The 27,142-nt window shown below is 47.4% G+C and overlaps 1 protein-coding gene across 1 annotated transcript in view; it reads right to left on the reverse strand.

The window, feature by feature from the left end:
* Positions 1-351: 351 nt before the first annotated feature.
* The window catches only part of GRHL1 (grainyhead like transcription factor 1), a 55,807-nt gene continuing 29,016 nt past the window's right edge, over positions 352-27,142 (reverse strand). The window contains exons 9-16 of the mRNA XM_030311661.2: positions 21,207-21,365; positions 12,616-12,703; positions 10,566-10,705; positions 9,459-9,496; positions 7,085-7,176; positions 6,663-6,748; positions 3,189-3,253; positions 352-2,055 (exon numbers count right to left, since the gene is read on the reverse strand). Coding sequence (XP_030167521.1) covers positions 1,941-2,055; positions 3,189-3,253; positions 6,663-6,748; positions 7,085-7,176; positions 9,459-9,496; positions 10,566-10,705; positions 12,616-12,703; positions 21,207-21,365 — 783 coding nt within the window. The 3' untranslated portion in view covers positions 352-1,940. The remainder of the gene's footprint in view (positions 2,056-3,188; positions 3,254-6,662; positions 6,749-7,084; positions 7,177-9,458; positions 9,497-10,565; positions 10,706-12,615; positions 12,704-21,206; positions 21,366-27,142) is intronic.

Below are 27,142 nucleotides of genomic sequence, written 5' to 3' on the forward strand. Positions count from 1 at the left end.
GACGAGCTGAAACATTATTGGCAGATTAAACCAAACATGCTCTGTTAAGCTTTTAAAAAACTAAGAACCCTTAAGATTTTGGGTCTCGAAGCGTCTACCTTCGGCTTTAGCGGTTACATTTTGGTAACAGTGGCAATCGTTCGGGGCTCCCTTATTTAACAGTTACTTGGGTCATTTCAGACACCTGTACGGAAAAATTAAGCCGAAGGGAAAAGAGGACTCTCCGTTTGAGAAATGAGGAGAGAATGCTAGGGAGGTTCTTCTCAGCCCCACGAGGTTACGATCTCACACCGCGCGTTAGCGAGTAACGGAAGGGTAAAGGGAAATGGAGTTGACAGGAAGTGACATCTTACGAAATAGATATACAAAATTTAATCCCTTTGGTTTAAAATGCATCTTCAGTGATACAGTGAAAAACAACAAACAAGACAAAAATTAATTTCATAACACAAAATATAAAATAGTCATGACCCGTGTGCCATGGTATCTTATCTTAGAAAACCAGCAATTTAATTTAGTTCACATACTTCATTAGGACAGTTTAACGTAAAAATGCAACTACAAGTCCTACTTACACAAATGACCTACTCTAGCTCCCTGAACCTGGATACCCGTGATTGTACTTGTTATAAAATTACACCCTTTAGTACATTTATATATTTCAACACGTGTACAAATTGTTCCCCTGCCAGAGTTAATACAGTCTCATGCACTCATGAGTGCTTTCCAGAATGGTCTGCAGCACACAAGGTGCTCGAAGCCTGAAGGCTCTGGAACACGATGAACTAGGAATCACTTCGCGTAACAGGAAGATGAGGAAGGACTCCATTTGGGGTCGTATCACCGAGGCCACGATAATCGCAGCATGTGTTAGAATTGCTGCGTGTTCACACTCGCGGGGACACACGATTGAGAACGGCATACGCAACAGACGGGAAACGCGCTGGCGTCCTTCCTTTACTTCGGTCGTTAGGGCAGAAATCCGAATAACCAACCGCATTCTCAAGAGCAAACAGAATCTCTGCCGTTTCGGCAGGTTTTGCCGTGCTCTGGGATGACTGCTGTTGGCGAGGACGCAGACGAGGCGTTTTGGTGAGTTCCACCAAGCACAGGACTCGGTCTGCTTGGTAGACGTTACCAAAAATAACTTAACCTTTCGTTTAGGGAAAGTCTGCAAGGTAGACCTTGTTGCATCTCTTTGCTGTATGTACAGACACCGTATTTATATATTATCTATTTGTATAAGACACGTATATACACATTTACAGACACAGGCCTTCAAAAACGTATTGCACTTATATACAATGCAGCGTTAGCTTAACTGATTCACACTGTCACCTATTTAGGTTCTTCATGAGAGAGGCAGGTGATATGTTCAAGAAAGTTGCACGGGGAGATTTCAGGAACATGCCCTACTTGAGTAAACATTTTCTGGAGGCGGAGAGGCTGAGGGAGAAAGGGCGCACCCCCCCCCCTTGGGGCGCCGCTCCCCCTACCCTGAGGCAGTCGGTCACGCTGAGCTCGGGCAAGGGCACAGCACCCTGAAAGCCAAGCCCGCTGCCTTTTCTGACTTGCACTGGTGAGCAGGCCCACTAACATCGAAGAGACAAATATTCCAGTATTTTTATATAAATAACGTAGCAGATATGCTAAAGGTTCCCAGAGAGTCTATTAAATCTTGGAATAAAGGTTTCACTTTTAATCCTAAGTATCTATATCAGAAAATTCAAACATGATGGCATGTGGATTCCTCGGCTGTCTGAAAAACGCCAGTGCGGCGTGTTGAACGCTATCCACCAGCCAAACGCAACGCCGTCTCCACCTCGAAAGGAGTCCCTTCCACCGGCATCCGCCCACGCCTGCGATGCACCTGCTTCCGGCGGGTAAGACCTACGTGAGACCTTCGTGAACTCGCTGGGGGGGGGGGGGGCGGTGTGCCCTTAGATCTCAGTGAGGGTGAGTTTGTACGACCCCCCCACTTCCTCGATCTGCAGCTGGAAGGTGTCTTCATTGGAGTAATGCTTCACGATGTTGTCGTCCATGTTCACCAGAATCCTGGAAGACGAGCGAGACCCTTGTGCTCATCCCTGCCCGACTGCGAGCCACACCCGGTTTCCCAGTCAGCGCTGCCGCTTACTGGCTGCAGCACCGGAGGTGCGTCATGTACAAAACCTCCCTAAGCCGCGATCCCCTCATCTGCGGGACGGGGGTAACCACGGTGCCTACCTTGAGGGGCTCAAGTAAAGCGCCTGTAACAGCGCGGGGCCCGGGGGAAAACAAACCGCGCCGGCCTCCTCCCTGTTACCACTTCAGCACGTGGTCACGACTCGATACGCAGGAGCCCTCACAACACACGAGCCGCGTCTGCGGGAGCAGCCCCGCGCCGGGCCGGCTTCCCAAGGCGCGTCGGTAAAATTAACCTACGGGATGGAGCCACGGCTCCCTGACGAGTCATCTTCCCTGGCAACAGATCCTCAAAGTTTAGCCGAACTGCTAGTAAGTCCAACGCTCCCTGGTAGGCCCGTCGAGAAAGTTCCAATTAGGACCTGCCTTAGAATTAAGCCACACTCGGCTTACCCGTGCCAAACAGCACAGACGCTCAAGTGAAACGGGACTAAAAATGTTCATTTCTGGACGAGGCAGCAACGTCCCGTGACTGAAAACACGATCCAGGACAGGAGAATACAGAAGGAGCAGAGACTGAGCCGAAACCAGGGCCTTGGCACTGACCTCTGCCCGACTGTGGCCGCGGCTCAGGCTCTCTGCACCTCAGCTGCCTCGCGTGTGAACTCCTGACTTACCGAACATCACACCAGCTCAGAGGGCAGTGTGGGAACTTAGCGTGCGAGGTGCCCGATCGGGTGCCTGCCTCACAAAGAGGGCTCAGTAAACGGGGTAGCGACCGTGGTCACCCTTCCTAAATCTCGACCTGGGCTCTGGGATCTGGAGCCATTTCACTGCTGCCAAGCAAGGCAAGAGCACACAAAAATTTTGCTTGGAAAAAAAGATCCACAAAGTTGTCTCAGAAAGGTAGATCAATTTCGTGTGGCTAACTTAAGAAAAAATACATCCTCGCATTCACGTCTGTACAACTCTTTCTAGGCTGGGCACAAACGCACGTGAATAGCGTCCGTGTGACGTGAGAGTGATGTTATTTAGAGGGAGGAGAAATGCCAGTTAATGCTTACCCTTTTTTACATTTCTTGAATATCTTCCCAATCTTGTCATGGGGCACATCATACTTGTCTGAGATCTAAAAGAACCAAGAAAAATAATTACAAAATGCTAATCTCATGGCTTTAAAATACAAACTACAAATGCTGTGCCCAGTCACTCAGCTTTCTATCTTTCAAAAATGCATGTGCAAAGACATACACGAAACCACGCATACCCCCGGGGGGTGGGGGCGGGGGCGTCACCTGCCTTTGGAGGGGCTGCAATCAGGTGCCTGTCACTTCCCCCCAGTTTGCTGAAGTCCCTAAGTGTCCCGTATGGTCATCCTTTTAGAGAACGAACACTTCATAGAGAGCTTTAGGTTTATAAACAATTGAGCAGAAAGCACACAGCTGCACACCCACCAGACCCTGGGTGCCACCATCTCACGTCCCTGCGGGGCTTTCGTCGTCTGTGAGGAGCCAACATCACTCCAGCATCATAACTAGCATCCACAGTTCCCATTAGGTTCACACTCTACGGCTTTTGAGAAGCGTGTAAGGGCACGTAGCCATACTGTCACGAGTATTCTGATCAAGTGTAGAAATCAACACAAGTGACTGTCCTCATCAACAGAGACCCTCCCTTCGAGTACCACGGGACGCGGTGACGACTGACGAGCGTCCGGCACAAAGCAGGAGTTCGCTTCCAGAAGGAAACAAACATTTCAATGTCCCACAGCCCACAGGAAACGTCCAAGTCCCTGATCACAAGCCAGGAAGGGCGCCTCGGCCAGATCTACCCAAGGCGTCTCCAGGGAGAACACAGACTTTCACAAAACCACCAGGGCTCCGGCCACTGTGGCTGCAGCCGCTGGGGTGGGGCCCTCCGCCCCTCTCGGGCCCAAGCTCCCTCACCCCCCTTGCTACCATCGGCGAGGGTCCACACGGAGCAGGGAAATCAGTACAGGGTCAAGTCTGCAGGCTTCCTACGAGCGCCCAGAGGCTATCTTGAGAGAGAGAGGATGAATTAATCCAAGGATGAGCTGACTCCGTCTGGGCCAAATGCTTTATTCAGAATTGCGTAGACCACCCCTAAACCGGGGCCGCAGCTGACCTTCCATACGAAGAGCAGAACTCAAGGCGGCACGGAGAAAGGCCAGAAGGCCAGCCTTCGGACTGCTTTCGGGCTCACAAAACACCCCTTTCAGCCCACATCCAAGCTCTCGTACAAACAGATCCACTTCCTTTTGTTTTAAAAGAATGATCGATGTTTATCTTTCAATTTTTTAAATGATTTTTTTAAAGTTTATTTATTTTGAAAGAGCGAGAGAGCGAATCCACGAGCAAGGGAGGGGCGGAGAGAGAGGGAGGGAAAGAGGGAGAGAGAGAATCCCAAGCAGGCTCCGCGCTGCGAGCGCAGAGCCTAATGCAGGCCTCGAACTCGCAAGCCGTGAGATGGTGACCTGAGCCGAAGTTGGACGCTTAACCGACTGAGCCACCCAGGCGCCCCAAACAAATCCACCTCTTTTCTGCATCACTGGCTAGTAATTCCTCGGGTGTTTGTGGAACATGCATTAGGAAACCCCAGCCCCAAGAGGCACGTGACACTGACAAATCCTCTACGGGCTACAGCAAGTTGTATCTGCACGGTAAAGTCTCAACCATTCTCGTTTCTTCTCTCTCCATAATTAGGAGTTTGCGTGGTTCTAAATGAGGAAGGGTTACCAGAAGACAAGGTAAGAAAGGGTAACCGAGGAGAAATCGCAGGAAGCTGAAAAACAACACAGAGCAGAGGCTAACGGTGGCACTGGCTGTGGTGGGGGAAGGAAATATGCTGGGAGATGCCTCTGAGCTCAGGGACCCCGAGAGACCGTGGCTCCCCCGGTCCTTGTCCCTGTACCCCGCCACTTTCTTTTTCTTCACTGCATTTATCAGTGCCTGGAAAATTACTTCTTAGTTTCTTTGCCCATTTAAAAAAATTTTCTTTATTTTTAGAGACAGAGAGAGGGCACACGTGAGCCAGGGAGAGGGGCAGAGGGAGGGAGAGAGAATCTTCAGCAGGCTCCACACTAAGGGCTCAATCCCATGATCCTGGGGTGATGACCTGGGCCGAAATCAAGAGTCAGACGCTCAACCTGCCGAGCCACCCAGGCGTTCCTTCTTTGCCTATTTTATTGTCCCCACCTTCCTAAGTAGCACCCAAACTCCATTTGGCAATGTGTCACTTACTCTTGTAACTCGAGAAGCCAGAACACTATCTGGCATAAAGCAGATGCTTAACAAATATTGTTCATTGAATTGAGCGCACCGCAGCTGTCCGGAGAACCAGAGGAAACAGGTTTCTAGCCCAGTTACGCACATGCTCGGAGCTCAAAGATGCCTATGACCTACAGGGGGCTGATAAATATCAGGATACAGTGTAGATTCCTTGAATTTTGTCCTGGAGCAAAGCCAAAATGGGCTCCTTCTCAGGCCATCTCTTGCTGAAGTCCCAGAAGGCCCGGCTGGGGTAACTTTATTCACTGCTGAGGTCTTGTGAGAAAGACTTATGGTCATCACTGGCTACATGTCTACATTTTCAAAAATAGGCTTTGGGTAAGGACTTGACATAAGCTCCGTCGTTCCCCAGGATCGGGCGTTTCAAAGGTCGACCAAGGAGCCACTGTTTTTATGTATGAAATTTTCCAAGATCTCTATTTGATGAAAAATAATTTTTGTCAGTGTCTAAATGGTTTGTTAAATGGCAATCTGCTTTTAACCAAGTATATAACAAACTACGACACGGATCAGGGTGCCCGGGTGGCTCAGTCGGTGAAGAGTCCGCCTTTGGCTCAGGTCACGATCTCACAGTTAGTGTGAGTCCCCCATCAGGCTCCATGCTGACGGTGTGGAGGCTGCTTCGAATTCTCTCTCTTCCCCGCCCTCTCTCTACTCCTTCTCCCACTTGCACTCTCTCAAAATAACTAAACCCAAAAAAAGAGTAGAATGTTAAAAAAAAAAAAAAACGAACAAGCAAAAACTACTGCACGGACCATCGCAAAAGCACTCAATTCAGGGGGCGCCTGGGTAGCTCGGTGGGTTGAGCATCCGATTTCAGCTCAGGTCACGACCTCACGGTGCGTGAGTTCGAGCCCTTGCATCAGGCTTGCCGCTGACAGTGCAGAGCCTGCTTGGGGTCCTCTGTTCCCCTCTCTCTCTGCTCTGCCCCCAAATATATAAAACATTAAAAAAAAAGACCCAAAAACAAAAGCACTCAATTCAGTTCAGTAGACATCACTCAGAGGCTACCGTCTGCCAACTAGTCTGCTGGGTGAGACCCTGTGAGACCCAGCGGGGATGGCCCAGCAGATGACTCAGGGCCACGTGTGGCTGTGCCACACAGCACAGGCTGCAGAGATTTCAGTATAACAGAGAATCTGGAAGGTCTGATAAAATTTGTTTCAGAGAAAACTTCTACTTAAGCGGGTTTTACTTTCGAAAGAGGGTTTCCGAGTTTCCACTACTTACGGCCTCCATCAAGCCTTTCAAAGACGGAGTCTTAAGCATCAGGGCATCAAAGACTTCCTCCGACTCCTTCCGCACATACAGCAGCACTAATTCCCAGCCAGGAGTACAGCAGGGGGGAGAGAGACAGGACGCGGTTATTCATATGAGCAAAATAAGAGACTCTGGAGAGCGGTTGAAATAAAAAGAGACATCTGCATCAGGAACCGTAAACATGAACCAAAGTCAACTCCATCTTGAGGAACATGGCTCTCAGCTTCTTGGAACTCTGCTAGAAGCCCAAGCTTCAAGCCAAGAGCTGGCCTGATGGAAGAATGCTCGAGAAAGTCAAGCCAGACAGGGTTGGTTTGAGCAATTCATGCTTTTGACAGAGTCAGAATTCACTTCTAACTGAAAGCTCCCACAAGAAATGTGAACCAACGCACCTCTCTTTGGTTCTTCCACCCGGGTCAGCTTAGCAGGAGTTGGAATGGCAAAGTCATCCTCTGATCCGTACGGACCCCTTTTCAAGTTAGACCTGCAGGCAATCCAAACGAGGCAATCAGTGATGCCGACTGAAAACATCGCTTGCGGGAACAAAAGAGAGATTTAGGGTACGTCACCGAAGTTTAGATTTAACATGACCTTGGTTCTTGACCTGGTCCAGCTTCCTCAGTCTGTGGATGAAAATCTGAGGCCCAAGGGAAGACAGTGACTGAACCAGCTCACACAACTTAATGGCAGAGCTGGGACTATACTCAGGTCACCTGCCAGACACCCTCCATCGCTCTCACACTAGATCAAGCTGCCTTCTCAGGAACGCAGGGCTTCTTTTCAGAAAACATTTTATGGAGGGGGTAGGACCTGAGATACGTACATCAAGGTGCTAACAGAGGAGAGAACACGTCAACCAAGGGGGGAAGTGTAGCCACAGAGCCGGGCTGGCTAAGATACGATGCTCTGCAGGAAGACAAATCCAGAAGGCTGGACTCTACTATGGAATACCTTGATCATCTGGCTATAAGGAATTTACGACTTAATGCTGCAGGCATTTAGGAAATCTTTCAAAGGTTCGTGAGACGAGAATGCTGTACTCAAAGCGTGTGTGGTGGAGACTGGAGGTGACTCCAGGACCCACAGCAGAGCCTGGGAGAGGACCCTGGAGACCATCACAGCATAAAATCCCAAAGGGTCAGAATACGGTAGTGTCTGTGCAAAGAAAGAGGGGAAGGAGACACCGCTGAGGACTGAGTGGTTCCAAGGCTCAGTCACAGGGTGCAAGTTCTACGCTGTGAGGGAGGTCAGTGGGGGCGAGCGGGGAAACAGTCCCGTAACTGGAAGTGAAGAAAGGGAGTGCTTGGTTTTGAGCAGAACGACACTTCAAGCACAGGGATTGGGCCTTAAAATACTCAGCGTGTCCGTCTCAGTTGCCGGCACATCCCAGACCTCCCCTGAGAGCACGTGCAGGCTCTGAGCACACGAGGAGTTAGAGGCAGTGGAGGACTGGCCTTCAGAGAAAAAGGATCCACAGGCAACGTGGGTCTGAAGGGGGAGCCCGGAAGAGGGGACCGGCCCCTCAACACGGTAGAGCGCTGAGGAGGGGGTCTGGGGGCGCGGGCAGTCAGGGCCCGAGCGGACCAAGAAGGGCACCCGTGTGCTGGGGGAGGGGGGTGACAGCAACGGCGCGAGAGTCAGGAGCACACCCAGGGCCGGGCTCCCTCTGGAGAAGGAGCAGGTTCTCAAGCTGGGAAGGGAAAACACAAGCACCTGGAAGACATCGTGCCTGAAGGTGAGGAAGGCGCTCCAGGAGCTGGGGGGAGGGTCACGTCAGGGGACCCAGGGGCAGCTTGAAGGGGTCCGCCGACCTACTGCGACAATGTGAGCAAGTAAATGACGTGCGACTTGTTGAATCAAGTTGGAAACCAGGAGCCCGTACCGATATAAAGAAAAAAATGAATAAATTCAAAGTCTGATTAGGAATGAGATCTTTAAAAGCCACAAAGCACCTCCCCACAAACCACTGATTACAAAATAGCTTCGCGGGGGAGAAGCCTGGCAGACAAGGCCTTGATCCAGTGATCCGAGTGAACAGCACGAGCAGGGGGTAACACGGAAATTATGCCACCTGACAGGACGCACAGAGGATGCACCATTATGTCTGGGAAATTCCTGCCGAGGTGCAGAGTCATCTGAATCTAATCATGAGAAAACAACGAACAAACCCAAACTGAAGGACATTCTAAGCAACGGGTTTCTAATCTTCAGAAGTAGTGGGTCAGGAAAGTCAAGGAGACACTGGACTGTCTGAGGCTGAAGGAGACAACGGAATACACGGGGTCGGAATCAGATCCTTTTTTGCTATAAAGGACATTATTGGAACAACCGGCAAAACTCGAATGAGGAACGAGGACTGGCTGGGACTAATGTCTTGTTAATATCCCGACTCTGTTATGTGGGAGACTGTCCTCGTTTGCAAGAAATACACACGTATTTAGGAATGGTGGGTCACCGAGTTTGCAAAGGACTCAGGAAAAAATTAGTTCTTTGTATTATACTTGCAATTTTTCTGTAAGTTTGAGATTGTTTACAGATAAAAAGAACCTGTTAAACAAAACAGGGGCGCCTGGCTGGCTCAGTGGGCTAAGCATCCAACTTGGGCTCAGGTCATGATCTCGAGGTTTGTGAGTTCGAGCCCCGCAGCGCAGAGCCCGCTTTGGATCCCCGTCCCCCACCCTTTGTCCCTCCCCCGCTCATGCTCTCTCTCCCTCTCTCAAAAATAAACAAACATTTAAACAAAATAAAACAAAACAGAAGCCTTACCCTTCACCCTCCAGTTCTTCTGAGGCCAGAGGAAGGACCTAAAGCCAAAAAAATAGACAGCTTTTCAAGTATATGCTCAAAGTATTTCAGACCGTTAAGTGACTTATTCCTAAAATGAAAATAATTTTCAATCTGACCAACCTCGTACACCACCCTTTAGCCTTATTTTTCAATTACCAGATTCTTACCGGTATCTGGAACTCCTCTAAGCCAGCGGCTGGGAAACTATGGCCCACGAGCCGAGTCTGGCCCAATGCCTGTTTATATAAATAAAGTACGTAGTGGCAAACAGCCACACTCAGTCACTGGCACGTTGTTTATGGCTGTTTTAGCACTCCAACGGCAGAGCTGAACAGTCACATGAGACGCTGTGTAACCCCAAAAGCCTGCAGTATTTACTATTTGAGCCTTTACAGAGAAAGTTGGCTGACCCCCTGCTCACCAGAAGCTTCTCATTAGAAACTGGACACACCGGCAATGCCCCCCACCCCCATCCAGAACTCTAAATAAAGTCATGAGCTCAGAGAAATCTGGGCACCAAGCGCACGGCAGGGTCTCTTCTGCATACTTTTTGGAGCTCTGCACAGAAAGCAGCCTCCACTCTACGAAAGCTGTTATCTCTACGAAGCTTCTGCTCAACAGGGTGTGGCTAGTTTCACATTAGTTGCCAAGATCCGGCGATCCATGTGCCAACTGCGATTCAGTAACCAAAACCACGAAAAGAGCCTTTGGGCGTTCTTTCTGCCCTTAGGGCCTCTACCCTAGGGACTCCTCTGGCTTTTCCTTCCTGCCCAGAACCACACGAGTTCAATCCACAAGATCACAGACTCAGACTTCAAATTATGTTACTGTTCCGGCATCTTTAAATGAACAAAGATACAAATACGCAGGTACAGAGTGAAGCTGACGCTGACGGGCTTGGTCCTGCATTTCTGTCAACAGTGCTCACACACACTTCCCAACTGAATGTTCCAGACAGCTGACCCGTAACACTGGTCAAACCTCGCTAAATTTTGGCCTCTGTTTACAACGAACGCCAAAGACCTTCTCTGTGTCGAGTCTTAGTTCCTCACAACCGCCCCGGGATCCGGGATCCTGGTTACTTACGTGAGTTCCCCGCTGAAGGTTGGCAAAGTGCACGTCGGGAATGAAAAGGACAGGCTGAGTGTCCAGATCAACAAAGGGTTTGAAAACCGTGATATCCATTCGTTTGTGAGAGGGAAGCAGTGGCACTTTGACGTCGGAAACTGAAAAAGAAAAAACAAATTGCGGACACCCTGGTCAACAGCTTATATACACAGACTAGATACAGGCCACAGAGCACTTTGCTCAGATTTAAGAAACTTAAACTGCAGCACTATATAAGGTACAGGTCACGATGCCTAAGCAAAGAAGAAAAGCACGGTTTATGTGAAGAAATATGTTGCTTGTATTTATACTACAATCAATTGAACGTCTTACCAAAATCAGAGAAAAGGCTATTTTTAAATATAGACAGACACATAAAGAAAATTTGAAGCAGCATGTTTAATTTCTGTCTGAAAGGCTAAAGCTTAAAACCGCATACACATAACTCAGAAGTAATTTCACCTTAGCTATCCTGATTAAACAGCTGACATTCTAACAGCAATGCACTCTGGTCTTTCAGAGCCCACCACACCTTTAGACCTCCAACTTGACCTCAGAACTTAACCTTAGAGAAGCTCAAAATAAGTATGACTGTCTAGGTTTTTTATTTATTAAATTGCAGACTCCGTTTTCCCCTGTCATCTGCTCTGCAGTGCTCGGTGATGAGCTCTCCTGGGCGTCTGTACGTGGATGCCGGTCGGGGGGCCTGACCAATGTGCTACGGGGCAAATGTCTGCTGAGCCAGACAGACTGTTCAGAGACCAGGTGCTAGCGGCCCACGTACTGCCGATGGAACACTACTGCCACAGAGCAGCATTTTCTTCCCCTTGTAGTTGAGAGATACAGGATTTTGTGAATATGAACACTGGTTACATGGAAGGAAGGAAGGAAGGAAGGAAGGAAGGAAGGAAGGAAGGAAGAGAGGGAGGAAGGGAGGGAGGGAGGAGGAAGGGAAGGAGGAAGGAAGGAAGGGAAGGAAGGAAGGAAGGAAGGAAGGAAGGAAGGAAGGAAGGAAGGGAGGAAGGAAGAGGGAGGGAGGGAGGGAGGAAGGAAGGAAGGAAGGAAAGAAGGAAGGAAGGGAGGAAGGAGGAAAGGGAGGGAGAGAGGGAGGGAGGGAGGAAGAAGGGAAGGAAGAAGGAAGGAAGGAAGGGAGGAAGGGAGGGAGGGAGGAAGGAAGGAAGGAAGGAAGGAAAGAAGGAAGGAAGGGAGGGAGGGAGGGAAGGAGGGAGGGAGAGAGGGAGGAAGGGAGGGAGGGAGGAGGAAGGGAAGGAAGGGAGGAAGGAAGGGAGGAAGGAAGGAAGGAAGGGAGGAAGGGAGGAAGGAAGGGAGGAAGGAAAGAAGGAAGGGAGAAAGGGAGGGACAGAGGGAGGGAGGGAGGAGGAAGGGAAGGAGGAAGGAAGAAAGGGAGGGAGAAAGGGAGGGAGGGAGAAAGGGAGGGAGGGAGAGAGGGAAGAAGGGAGGGAGGAGGAAGGGAAGGAGGAAGGAAGGGAGGAAGGAAGGGAGGGAGGGAGGGAGGGAGGGAGGGAGGGAGGGAGGAAGGAAGACAGACAGAAAGAAAGAAAGAAAGACTGAAAGCAAGCAAGCCTTTCCAGTGAAATGTCCAAACAGGAGCCCTACAGATTCTAAAATGTTAGAATACTGTATATAGGAAAACGACACTCATTCAGGAGTAAGACGTCCTGAATTCTCAACGGCATTAGCATTCTTCTTCAAAATCTAGACAAGTCCCAATTTTATCATCAGCTATTCAGATAGAATATGTGTTATTTTTCAGGACTGGAATCAGCAACCCGAACTAAAACTAACAGCCAAAACAGTCTGAACTCTGGAGAAACTCAAGAATCCTTTCCTGTAGTTCCGAAAGAAAATCCCTTAATTCGGCCATTCGGCTGGTTTTGTAACTGGTAAAGGAAGCAATGCTACCACTTCCCAGTACTAAGTATCCATGATTATATGTTCTGCTTGAAAACACAGTGGCCATTCTGAATGCAAAAGGTCTGAAACACTTGGCGGAAACATTTCTACTTACAGGCATTCAACTGGGAGCTGGGGTCAGTACACTTGCCTTTTCTTTTGCTTTGCTTTCGTTCTTCATCCCTGATTTTCCTTTCAGCTCCCTATAGGTCAAGAGAAGACAAGACACGATTCTTTATCTGATCCTCTTTAAAATATTGAACCCTAATCTGACTAATGGGGAAAAAAAATCTCTGGAGATGAATGCTATTACTTATTATATTCATGGAGCTTATAGCGGTTTCCTCTAAAAAGCCTGTTCTTAAAACTATGCGTAACTATGTGAAACCATGGGGAAACAACATTTACTTAAAAAACCCAATAAACAAAGCAAAATCCCCTCCACAATGGATGTGGTCAGGTTAAATGAAAAGCTGAGAAAAATCTGCTAATGTACCACATTGCCTTCAAGAACATCAGAGACTGTTCCCAGTGTCCGGCAGACAAGCTGACCCCTGCTTCGAGTGTACGTCCCTACGTGGGCAATGACATCACTGAAAGCTGGGATCCTGTCCAAGGACCTGGCGTCAACCGAATGACAGATCTGACCACTGTAACTCACAAGCGCAAGGATTTAACTAGAAATCTGCATCATCACTTAAAAGAGAAAAAGTGGACTCCTCGTCCGATAGAGGGAGCATATGTACACGACGTGTATCGATTACACGAACGGCGGTGCCATGCAGTTGAACCCGCAAAAATACAAAACCGTGTTACTAACAAACATGACCTGAAATTAAGCAAGTCAGTATAATAAAAAACATAACTACTAATTAATCATTTGACTTCATCTGGTAGCATTTATTTCTGGGTGGCATAGGTTTCTTTACCAAGTCACCCGGTAAATATGAACAAGTAGCTTATTTTTCTGAAAATAAATTCCCTGACAGCAAAGAGAGGCAATAAAAATCATCCCACGGATCTTGGCACTATTATATAATAAAACCACGTTTAAAAAACCAAACACAAACCCCCTCCTGACTCTTCTAGAAGGTGTTAATATACTAACATATTGGTAAACACACAACCTGCTTTTCGAAACATTGCCATGTGACGCTGATCCTTCGAGAAGCACCACCTTCTCGACATGGCACACAGGTAAGTAAGTCTGCTCTCCCCCCACCGTTGTACAGAGTTGGTCTGTGTCTCTCTCGGTCCCTTCCAACAGTTTAACCATAGCTCCATTCTGATGATAAATTACACTTCCCAAATGGTGGTTTTAAAACAATAGGACGTCTCCTCCCATAATTATCAGATACCTCCATAAAGAATACGGGACTTCTGGGGCGCCTGGGTGGCTCAGTCAGCTGAGTGTCCGACTTCAGCTTGGGTCATGATCTCACAGTCTGTGGGTTCGAGCCCCACGTCAGGCTCTGTGCTGACAGCTCAGAGCCCGGAGCCTGTTTCGGATTCTGTGTCTCCCTCTCTCTCTCTCTCTCCCCTGCTCGTGCTCTGTCTCTATCTCTCAAAAATAAACAAACGTAAAGAAAAAACTAAGAAAAAAAAAAAAAAAGAATATGGGACTTCCCCTTCCGCTCAAGGTGGGTGCCTCACAGATCATTTACCCTCCACCCTGAACAGAAAAAAGATGGCTGCACACCGCAAGGATTTTCAAGGCCTGGGCTACCAGGCAACAAAGAGCAGGGCTTCCTGAAACGGGAAACCAGCAAGACGAGCCCTCCAGGTATGGACTGCCTTCACAACTCCCGGGCTGCAGCACAGGGAGGGGCGTCCACAGGTGGGCCCTGTCTAGGTTCCCTGGGTCGAGACAGAGTTGAAAATCCAGACAGATCAAGGAAGCAGGACAAAGTAGCAAAGGGAAAGAGTTACCACAGGAAGGACCCCAGAGATCTGTGGAGGGTCCCCTCAAGTAGTCAGCAGAGTACTGAGATAAACGGGTGTAATTATGAAAGTTACCCAAGGGTGGGGGGAAAGCCCTCAGTAAAGACGAGAAAACAGTGCCCGAAACTCACTGAAAATAGTGCCTGTTCCCACCAGTCAGACTGGAGAAACTTAAAATTCACAGGGTAGTGGGTAGAACAGTCAGCAAATAATTAGCTGACAGTGAGCACTGTTCCTGACCCACCTATCAAATTGTAACGGTGAGACCTGCAGGGGATCAAAATGTTTCCAAGTAACTTTACCTGCTCTCAGGACAAAGCTTGAGAAGATTCAGAGGATTACAAAACCATGCAGCACCTGACAAGATAAAACTCACAACGTCTAGTGTCCAGTGAGATGGCCAGGCACGTAAAGAAGCAGGGAAACGTGACCGTCTGAGGAGGACAGCAAACCACTGAAAGCACCCAAAATGGACACAGAATTCGGGCAAGGACATTAACATGGTTACTATAACTGCATTCCATATGTCCAAAAAGTCAGTGAAAAAACAACATATTGAGATATGAAAGATCTAAAACAGATCCAAACTGATCTTCCAGAGACGATAACTACAACGTCTTGAGATGAAAAACACACTGGATGGGATTAGGAGCAGGTCAGACAAGGCAAAGGCAAAGAGTGATGAACTTTACTTAGGACATTAGCACAGAAACTATCCAAAACGAATCAGAGACAGAAAGTCATCCTAGAAAATGAAAAGAGCACGAGTGAGCTGTGGGACTTTAAGCAGCCGTACACGTACATGTGCAACTGGCATTCTCAAAGAAGGACACAAGAACAAACATATCTGAGGAAACAATGGCTGGAAATTTTTTCAAATAGGATGAAGACTATAAACACACAGATCCAAGAAGCTCAACAAACTCTAAGTACAAGAAATGTAAAGAAACACATGAAATTGTTCAAAACCAGTAAGAAGAGAAAAATCTAAAAAGGGTCACAGAAAAATAGACACATTGAACAAAGATACCGATGAGAGCAGATTTCTCATTACAAATGTAAGCCTGACAACAACAGAGTCATGTCTTTCAAGCACTGAAGGAAAAAGCAGGCAACCAGAATTTTATACCCAGCAAAAGGAGCTTTCAAGATCAGAGGTGAGGGGCGCCCGCATGGCTCAGTTGGTGAAGCACCTGACTTCAGTTCAGGTCACAGTCTCACAATTTGTGAGCTCAAGCCCCACTTCAGGCTTTGTGCTGACAGTGTGGAGCCTGCGTGGGATTCTCTCTCTCTGCCCCTCGCTCACTCATGCCCTCTGTCTCTCTCAAAAAATAAAAACCAGAGGTGAAACACTTCTCATACGTACGAAAGCTGGAAGGTTCATCACAGACTCTGCAAGAGATGTTAAAGGAAGTCCTATGGCATTACAGAAAACCATTTAAGTTCACGCTGTTTCACTCTCTCACACAACAACTGAAGAGACTGATCTTGGGCAATCACCTCAGGCCATGACCTAAAAAGTTGATGTATGACATCTGTTCCTGGTTACAGCTACGGTGAGTATCACTCTGATGAAGAAAACGATCTGTAGGAAATAAATGTCAATGATGTTTTTCTCTATACGGATAAACTACAGATATATATATATATGTATATATATATATATATATATACAAGCTTGTAGAAAGAGGAGCTGCCAAATTTTGAAGGGTTAGAGATCCAATTCCTGTTTTGTCTGAAAAGCTGCTAAATCACTGCTGCTTCTGAAATAAGAGAAAATCCCATTCATCAAACCAGTTGAGCAATTCATAATAAAGTACTAAGAAAACCTTCTTCTTAGGAGAGAAAAACAACGCAAGTACCTCTGCAGGATACAAAAAGAGGTCTTATTTCCAGTTTCTTACTGCAGATGTACACCAGATTCATAGAATGTGAGAGTTTTAAGAACCAGCAGAGAAAAATGAATTCACAGGCACCAAATAATAGGTGAGTAAAATCTTAGAAAGGCGGGAATCAAGGAGGCAGGTGGGATATTCCACGGAGAAGAGGCAGCACGAGACAATGCAGAACAGCACAAGTGGGTGCCTGGGTGGCTCAGTCAGTTGAGGGTCTGACTCTAGCTCAGGTCATGATCTCACGGTTCATGAGTTTGAGCCCCACACTGGGCTCTCTGCTGTCCGCTCGGAGCCTGCTTTGGATCCTCTGTCCCCCCCTCTCTCTGCCCCTCCCTGTTTGTGCTCTCTCGAAAATAAATAAAACATGAAAAAGAAAAAACAGCAGAAGCAATTACGACCATAAGGGGCAACAGTAGTTACAACAAGATACACAAGAATCAAGGTGTGAGGTCATAGAGGAGTTTCATGTGGTTGAAAGATTCAAGGACTTCAAAAATTAACACACAGCAATGCATATTTTCTTCCCGTGCAGGATTTTATAGCAACCCTGAGCTCTGAGGTAGACTCTGGCGATGAAAACTGTGTGTAAATCACCTCCCACGTCCCTTAGATACCTTGCAATTAAATGACACTTCCTACCACTGCTATGTGCCATAAGGGAGGCAAAGGGGAAAGGTGACCAACAACTTTCATCCCCGTGGAGATCTCTGCTCCAGCAAAAGGGGAAAACTGGTCATTTTAGGGGCCTTACAAAGACAGCATATGCAGGAAGGCTGAAGGTATCCGGGCATTCAGACAGGCCACACAAGGCACTGCTAGGTACAGATGCGTAGTTTCTAACTACACCTTTGTGTGATCTCCTTTTACCCAAATGGTACAGAGCTTACACACAAGTATTGGGAAAAAAAGAAAATAGTGACTGGCCTACACAGTGGCCATGCTATCCAAGACCTTGGATAATATGCTCCTACCCCACATGTTCTAAATGAACCGGTGAGTAGGCAAGCAGCAACTCCAGAAGATGAAATCATGTGTTGTCCCAAACCACACTCAATGTTGCAACTCTGAAGAAAAGTTGTACATCGGCACACAGGTACACAGCAAACGGTTTCTAATCTTTGTACACAACGGTTTCTAATCTTTGTACAACCACCGATTAACAAAACATCTTTGTAGGGGTGCCTGAGCAGCTGAGTCATTTAAGCATCCAACTCTTGATTTCTGCTCAGGTCACGATCTCACAGTTTGTGAGATTGAGCCCCTTCACGCTTAGCTTAGACCCTGCTTAAGATTCTCTCTCTCTTCCTCTGCCCCTCTCCCCTGCTCACGCTCTCTCAAGAAAGAAAGAAAGAAAGAAAGAAAGAAAGAAAGAAAGAAAGAAAGAATAAAGAAAGAAAGAAAGAAAGGAAAACCTGCACATTAAAGGAAATAATCCACAAAACTAAAAATTTAGCAACCTATGGAATGGGAGAAGATATTTGCAAATGACACCTCTGATAAAGGGCTAGTATCCAAAATCTATAAAGAACTTCTCAAACTCAACATCCCCAAAATAAATCATCCACTTAACAAATGGGCAGAAGACATGAAGATATTTTTCCAAAGAAGACATACAAATGGCTAACAGACACATGACAAAATGCTCGATATCACACATCATTAGAGATATACAAATCAAACCCACAAGAGATACCACCTCACACCCGTCAGAATGCCTGAAGTTAACAATTCAGGAAACAACAGAAGTTGGCAAGGATGCGGAGGAAGGGGAACCCTCTTACACTGTTGGTGGGAACGCAAACTGGTGCAGCCACTCTGGAAAACGGTGTGGAGCTTCCTCAGAAAGTTAAAGACAGAACTATCCTATGACCCAGCAACTGCACTAGTAGGTATTCACCCACAGGATACAGAAATACAGATTTAAAGGGGCACATGCACCCCGATATTTATAACAGCATTATCAACAGCCAAACTATGGAATGAGTTCAAATGTCCATCGACTGATGAACGGAAAATGTAGCAGGTGCGCACGCACGCGTGCGCGCGCACACACACACACACACACACACACACACACTGGAATATTACTCAGCCATCAAGAAGAATGAAATCTGTCGGGGCGCCTGGGTGGTTCAGTCGGTTGAGTGTCTGACTTCGGCTCAGGTCATGATCTCACGGTCTGTGGGTTTGAGCCCCGCGTCGGGCTCAGTGCTGACAGCTCAGAGCCTGGAGCCTGCTTCCGATCCTGTGTCTCCCTCTCTCTCTGCCCCTCCCCTGCTCTCACTTTGTCTCTCTCAAAAATAAATAAATGTAAAAAAAATTTTTCAAAAAAGAATGAAATCCTGCCATTTCCAACGACATGGATAGAACTAGAGTGTATTATGCTAAGCAAAGTAAATCATGGAATTTAGGAAACAAAACAGATGAACATAGGGGAAGGGAAGGAAAAAGAAAAGAAAAGAAAAACAGAGAGGGACAAGGTGCCTTGGTGGCTCAGCTGGTTAAGCATCCAGCGCTTGATTTCAGCTCAGGTCACGATCTCATGACTGGTGGGACAGAGCCCCACGTTGGGCTCCACACTGACAGCATGGAGCCTGCTTCGGATTCTCTCTCTCCCTCTCTCTGCCCTTCCCCTGCTCACTTTCTCTCTCTCAAAATAAGTAAATAAACTTAAAAGAAAAGAGAGAGAGGCAAACCATAAGAGACTCTTAACCATAGAGAACAAACTGAGGGTTGCTGGAGAGAAGAGGGTTGGGGGATGAGCTAGATGGGTGATGGGCGTTAAAGGAGGCCACTTGTTGTGATGAGCAGAATCACTAAATTCTACTCCTGAGACCAATACTACACTAGATGTTAACTAACTTGAGTTTCATTTTTTTTTTCAAGTAGACTTCACACCCAGCGCAGAGCCCAATGTAGGGCTTGAACTCATGACTGTGAGATCAAGACCTGAGGTGAGAGCCAGTCGGACACTTAACCGACTGGGCCACCCAGGTGCCTCTGACTTGAATTTAAATAAAATCTTGGAAAGAAAAAACAAAACAAAAACAAAACAAAACAAACCCAAATTCGTTTAAGATCATGAATCGATACGGTTCCTTCTCTGAGAAACCGCTTGTATTTTTACCATCGGACACGGAAAACTCCAGTTCATTCTAATTCAAGCTGACATGGTCTAATACAGATATTCTAAGGGTGATCCGTGGACCAGGATAAGTCCACAAACTGTACGGTCCCAGAATGATACATCAGAAACAGAGTAAGCACTTGGGAAACAGCTAGAATAGTTTTAAGTCTGTTGAATCAAATAATAAAAAATTGGGGCTTATAGTTTGTAGGCTTTGGACACCTCTTTAGGTTTTCTTTTGCCTGATAAAAGGAATGCAGTATGAAGGAAAGAAATGTGCCTTGGGGTCAGAAATCCCGGCTCCACACTTGATGTGACTCGTCATTTGTAAAACGGAGCATACATGGAAGTCCTGTGGTGGGCAGACTAACAGCTCCTCAAAGATGTAAACACCCAAATCCTCAGAACCTGTGAATATGTCAGCTTGCACAGCAAAGGAGACATTAGGTTGCTAATCAGCTGACGCTGAGAAAAGGGTGAGTGTCCGAGATGGTCTGTGTCAGCCCAGTATAATCACAGGGTCCTTAAAAACAGAAGAACCAGACAAGGAGATGCGACGACGGAAGCAGTGTCAGAGGGATGTGACGTGAGTCTCCCGGCTTCGAAGGGGGAAGGGACCACCAGCCAAGGAATGCGGGTGCCTCTAGAAGACAGAAAGGCAAGGAAACAGATTCTCCCGTAGAGACTCCGGAAAGAGATACAACCTTCTAAGCTCGATTTGTGCCCGGCGAGATCTGCGTCCGACTTCTGGCCCATAGAGCCGTGAAATCACCAATGTGTGCTGGGGGCGCCTGGGTGGCTCAGCTGGTTAAGTGTCCGACTCTTGGCGCCCACAACCCTGGGATCATGTCCTGAGCCAAATCAAGAGTCGGACGCTCAACTGACCGAGCCACCCAGGGGCCCGCCTTCTAAGAACCTTAATAACAGAGAGGGTCGGTTGGTTGGTTTACAGGCTAAAAAGAGGGGATGGCAAAGAATGCGGCCCACGATTTTCTGAGAGGGAAAAGTCACAGCCGTCTTCAGTCTTAGTTCAACGGAGCGCTCACTTCTCTATGGCCAACACGCAGGTCCCGAGCAGAGCGCGGTCTGCAATCTTCAACGCCCAGCGGGCCTCCCCGCGGCTCCCTGGATCTCTTCCAGCCCAGCCCGCGGCTCCGCACCTGACAAAAGTGATCGTTTCCTCTCCAGAGAAAAGAAATGATGCCGAGATCGTTTAGGCCTATACTTACTCTTTTTGCCTCCTTGCTGCCTGCCGTGCAGAAGAACCTGAATCTCACCTTCTCCTGCTTCAGCCCACTGGCCGGCGACTTACCAAAGGGCCGGGAGTGGGGGTGAGCCAGTTAAAGGACAGCCCTTTCCGGTTATCCGCACGGAGTCCACAGACACCAAGTTCAAGAACTCCAGCACGGCAGCCGCTGTCTACAAGTCCAGTAAGCTGGGCGCCGCCTACGACCGAGCTCATGGCTCCTACGCGCACCGCCTGACTCTACCGACAGGCCCAATGAAACGTACTCACTGGACCTTCTAGTGTTTCAGTTAAAATGAGATTTTTTTCCCTCCCGATATAATGTGTCTTTGCATGGCTACCACAATACTTTCTCATTTAAAATAGGCTACTTAGTATTGTTAGCAATACGTTTACGTCAGCCTTAAATATTACGAGGACCTTGGTCATCTTCTGGGAGAAAGAGTAAAACTCACACGCTTCATTCTAAGGGTCCCTACCCAATCTGACAATCTTACCTTGTCGCAGAAGACTTTTATCTGGCAGTACGCCCGGTGCACAGGCTTGTTGCTACGGTTGTTATAACTATAGGTGTCAATTTGAATGTTAAGAGGCAACCCCTTCACGCCCTTCTGAGAAGAGAAATCTGTGCTTAAGCAGTTGACAGAGATGAAAACCTGCAGAGGGAAAAAACGGCATTGTAAGTAACAGGCACCAACAGTCAACCTTAGCAGAGCTTGTAAAAATACTAACATCACTGAAATCACTTAAATATGTTCTAAATGAGAGCTCAGCTGCTCACTTAAAAGAAACTTTTTAAAATAAAGGGTCTATTTCAAAACTACTCTTGGTCAGAGGAATGGCAGACCTTAAGGAAAAAAACAGACAGCAGCTTTGCTTAGCATCATACTGTGGAAGAGGCTGGACATCTTTCTTGATGTCATTTTTAAATATGACCGATAGCCCACGTTCTCTAGGCAGCTGGTCTGGAGCTCAGTACCAACTGAGAATCTGCCCATGTCGTGTCTACACCACCTCTGATGGCCTGTAGTTCCCTATGCATGTCCTAATATTTGGGAGTTTATGAGATCAGTGAATCACACTATTAAAGCAGCATGGAGGTTGTTGCTTAGGAGAGACTCAAGTGAATCTTGGTACACCGAAAGAACATGCTCCATTTCCCTCTTTTTGTGTGTGATATGGGTTTTAACCTCTCATACGCGGTCACGATGCATTCGAGCTCCCTTTCAACCATCCAGTTTTAGAATTTGTATCTGGTGCGTGAGCACCACACAGTGGATACTACTGGAATTACAGTTTTAAAAATCGGCGACTTTCAAAGACCCGAGACCCTTAGGCTGGACTCCTTCCAGTCCAGGGGCCAACAACTCCCCAGCCCTAACACCACGAACAGATCTACCACAACAGCGCAGGGTGCCACTGGCTGAACCAAGACCCGGACAGGGAGAAGTTTAAGCCAGAAGGGGGGGGGGGGGGGGGGCTCTGAGAATGCAGATAAAAGAGAAGGGGGTGGGAAGGGTAAGGAGAAAAAAGATTGTAACCGTAACGATGAAGATCTCACCGCTCTCTAGAAGGTTTGCAAATGCCGAAACAGGAGTTTTATTCTTGTTCTAGTCTATACGTTATTTTCAACAAGGAAAAGACCAAAACGCCCGAAAAAGACTGAGAACTTGTCCACATTAACAGACTGAAAAGTCGTCTCTCATTGTGTCCCTCAGACCAGGCTATTTACCGTCCCCAAAACACACCTCAAACGTCCATTCCTGCCTCACATCTCTGTCCTTGTCCCTCCTCCTCCTGTGTCCCTCTGTCCCAGTTCGAGCCACCTCCCCAGCTCCTCCCTGTGTCTCCCTCCACTTCTGCAGGCACGTGGGCTCCGGTGACACCTCCAGAGACGGCCACCACTCACCCCACCCGTGTCGTGAAGCCCACAGCGGAGAGCACCTAACGCTTCCAGACCTGCACGGGGCACTCACTTTATACACACGCTCTCTCATTCCACAACCCTGAGTGACAGTTAATCCTTCTTTTCCAGGTGAGGCTCAGAGAGTTGTTTTTTGTTTTTTTTTTTAAACTGTCCCCAGGGTAGAAAGCAAAGGGCTGGAATTCATATCCGGGGCTCCCCCCTTTACACCTTGTGACCTCGCTTTCCCAAATCAACTTTGTACCCGAATCACCTGGCTTTTCTTCACTACCTGGAACGGTCTGCCATTTTTACACGCAGCGCCAAGATGCAGCAGGCAAGCCCCTTGCTCTCTACACGGCAGCTTCCTCGATACTCACGTAGGAGCACAGTGCCCGGCCTAGGGTTGCCTTTCCTAGCCTGCTACCATTTTACTTCCCATTTAACTCATTTTCAGTAAATAAACAAAATGCTTTCATTTTGAAAAACACCGGAATCTAGATACACGGGCCAAAAGCGGAACGTAGGAATTTCAAATCCGTTACGGAAACCTAGTGCTTTGACTTGGTCTCTTTTCCTGTACTGCTGACCCTTGGACAACGCAGGGGTTAGGGGTACCAACTGCCCCCCACTACCAACAGTTGAAAATCCACGTGCAACTTCTGACTCCCCCCAGACTTAACTACGTAAGAGCCTACTGTTGACCAGAAGCCTTCCCAATAACATAGTCAATTAACGCATATTTTGTCTATGTGCTCATATGCTAGAGCCTTACAGTACCTTTCTCTTAGTTTTTTCAGTTATTTCTAGGCTATGCAGTTCATCTGCAAGTTTTTTCAAATTGTTGCAAATTAAAAAAAAAATGTTTCCCATATATTTATTGGAAAAAACTGACATGTAAGTGGGCCCGCGCAGTTCAAATCTGTGTTGTTGTTCAATGGCCAATTGTATGCTGTTAAAAAACACTTCACGTACGATGTATAAATCTGAGTTAAGGAGACAGGCTATGGAAAGACAAAATAGGAAGGCAGACAACAAGACAGACAGCAAGACAGTAGTCCCTGTGAACATCTGAGCCCATCAGGTAACCGAATCACTGTTATTTTTTCATTTTATAACCAAATGGAAAATCTAAATTTCTCTGTCATACGAGGCCACATGGCTCCATTTATGACTCAAAAACAGCAGCCTGGGAAAGTTACACTTAACCCTCAACAATTCCAGGAAGGCTCTGACCCAAAGTGATATTCCATTTACAAGAGGATTTCACAGTAATCCAACCTAAAACCTAACCTCCCCTTGCTTCCCAGTGTCAAGTTTCTATTCAAAGCAAAACTAAGCAGGAACCAAATCCTACGATCAGCTTGAACATGGAGCCTTCAGAGGGACATTACCCTTTTACTGAGGATTACTGGCAACTGCTCTCTTATGCACATTCTTCTACGTTTAAAATCGGTTCTTTCCAAACTTGGCGGTATTTCTAAATGCAACAAAGAAAAGCTCACAGCATTCCTAACTCAACGTTAAAAACCGCCGCCTCGTCTAGAGAAATACGTAAACACGGCTGTAAACAGCGAACAAGATGGGCAGCGTAAGCATTCCAGGCCAGGGATGTGAGGTACGAGAAGGACGACGGGCCGAAGACCTTCAAGAAACGGGGGCGGTGCTCCTGGAAGCTCTTGCTTCACGGCAAGAACCGGCAGGGCAGTCCCGGGTCCACGTTGCCACCACTGAAGGGGACACATCTGTTATGTGCAAGCCTCGACCGAAAACCGGCAAGAGTGCAAAGATGCCTTGCGCGTGTGCTCTAGCAAGAGGTAACGTGGTCAACGGGAAGGGAAAGCCTTTGGTCTGAAAATGAAAACACTGGAGTTTCAGCTCCATCGCGGATTAGTGCCATGACCATGGGCGAGGTCCTTACCTGTCAAATGCAGGTTGTATTAGATGACGTTTGGATCACTTTTTTTTTCCTTTTAAAGTTTATTTATTTTGAAAGAGAAGAGAGAGAGAGAGAGAGAGAAAGAGAGCAGGGGAGGGGCAGAGAGGGAGGGAGAGAGGAGAATCCCAAGCAGGCATGGCGCAGTCAGCACAGAGCTGGAGGCAGGGCTCCAACTCCTGAACGGCGAGGTCAGGACCCGAGTGCAAATCGAGTCGGACGCTTAACCGACTGAGCCACCCAGGTGCCCCGTGTCTAGATCAGTTCTCTTGAGTCCTAGGATTATACTTACGTTAAAAGATTGTGAATGCTTTTTTCTCTACTATGTATTTATTAGGGACAGTAATTTTGTGTAATACGTTTATCAATTTTTTTTACCAATCATGTAATTTTAAAAGTACCGTGTAAAGTTGCCACTTCGAGTAATTATATGAACTACTTATACAGAATTAAGAATCTTATAAAGCGGAGGTTCATAAAGCATGGCGCCAGGAACATCAGCACTGCCTGGGAACTTGGATGCTTCAGGCCCCTGACTCAATCAGAATTACCCGGAGGACATCAGCCCTTCCTGGAGACAGTAAAGCCACATCTAGAGGTTGTGCTGTCATTGGCCTGGGGTGGGTTCCAGACACAAGGCCTTCTTCAGGTGCTCCCCAAGTAATTCCAGCAATCAGACAGGATAAAAGCCACGGCCGTCAGGTGATTAATCTTCTGTATACTTACCGCTTTGATCCACCAAAGGCCTCCTCTGACTCCAAAACTCTGAGGTGATTAAAACAAGCCCCAACATATGGTTTCCTTTTTTTAAAGAGTCCAGATATTCCTACATGTATTTATAGTATCCCATCAAGCTTTCTTTTTGATTGAATTTTTTTTTTACAGAGGTATAACCCTATCGAATAATAATATTCATTCAACCAATGGAAGGATAAAGATTAAAGCATCTGCTCAAACTTACTATTCAGTAAGGTCATACAAATCGTCAGAAACCCACAGTTCATGAAATAGTGACCAGACAAAAACCTATTAAAACTCTATCAAATTTGGGGTGCCTGGGTGGCTCAGTCGGTTAAGTGTCTGACTCTTGATTTCGGCTCAGGTCATGATCTCATGGTTGGTGCATTCGAGCCCCACGTCTGGCTGGGCGCCGACAGCGTGGAGCCCGCTTGGGATTCTCTCTCTCCCGAGACCCACCTCCTCCGTGTGCCCCTCCCTGACGCGCGCTCTCGCTCTCTCTCTCAAAATAAAGAAATACGGTTAAAAAAATATTTCAAACAATACTTCTGTTTATTCCTCACGTGACGTGCGATTTTCGCAGGGGCTGATGCGTGCGGGCGAACCGTGCGTTCGGGTGACCTGTGGGGTCACCCCCACGGAGCTGCCAAGCCCTGGAGACAGAGACAATGCTGGGCCAGCCCTGTTTCTGGTGCCTGGTGAGCAGCACATGCTCAGTAGCATGTATGTTTTTAACCAAAGAAGGACGATGCAGAGGGAGCTGTGAATCAATGGGGCTAAGGCGGCATACAACGCAGCCACGTAAGACAGCTGTCGCCTGTCGGTGTAAACCAGGAGGCGGCTGGATTTTGTGTGTGAAAGGGCCCAACGATGTTTCGGCCTTCGTGGATGCAACCCGGCAACCCCTCAGTAACAAGGCAGAGCAGCCACAGGTGGATGTCGTGGTGCTGTTTTCAATAAAACTTTATTTACATAAACAGCAGCTGGCTGGCCAGGGTTTGCAGAGAGCTGCGGTTTGCTGAGCCCTGATCTAAATAAACCATTCTCTAAGGTGCTCGAACACCAATTTACCCTTATATCACATCACAGCGTAGTTAGGAGCGAGGAAGGATTAGTTCCCTTTTTGTGATTCAGTATTTCCACTTTCTATACAAGTGACTTCCTAAGAAGGAGCTCCCGCTGACGTCTCACTCTTCCCATGAACCACACATTTTATCGGTACAACCCACACCCACAGAAGGGACTAGGGTAATTTTAAGGGAGAAGTTGTTTCTAGGGAATCTTATTTAGGAAGGTGACAAATCTTTAATCAGCAGCACCCAAAGCAGGTCGGAGGCCAAGTGTAGAAACGAAAGGCAGAGCTCGCGTCCAGGTCCGGGGGGAGGGGGGGCAACAAGGTGGCTACAGTCTGCTCCTCGCAGCGCTAACACCGGGATGGGTTCTACCTAATGGGCGACACCCCGAATAAGCAGGACAACAGGCCAAGTCACCCAAATCTGGATAAAACGAATGTTCAGGCCATTGTCACTGTGCAGAGAAAAATACTTCCTAAGACGTGATCACAGAAAAGCTGCCAGTATCTTCTCCAGAGGGTGGGAAAGAGGTTCAAAGAAAGAGGGTTATTACAGGTTCACCTCCTCCATGGAATACACGCATGTGATAACCTCTTCTCTGTTCACACTTCCTTGTCACTGATTTTGAGGAAAAGTCTGATTTTATTCAAACAAATGAAACATAAATCTTTGAAGACGAGCATCCAATGCTCCCAACCAAAATCGCTAGGAGAGAGAAAAACAAAAAACAACCAACCACAGAATAAACTGCTAAACAAGTCGAAGATGCTCTGCAAGATTCCT

The sequence above is a fragment of the Lynx canadensis genome, chromosome A3 (genome assembly GCF_007474595.2).
Source record: "Lynx canadensis isolate LIC74 chromosome A3, mLynCan4.pri.v2, whole genome shotgun sequence".
Classification (NCBI taxonomy): Eukaryota; Metazoa; Chordata; class Mammalia; order Carnivora; family Felidae; genus Lynx; species Lynx canadensis.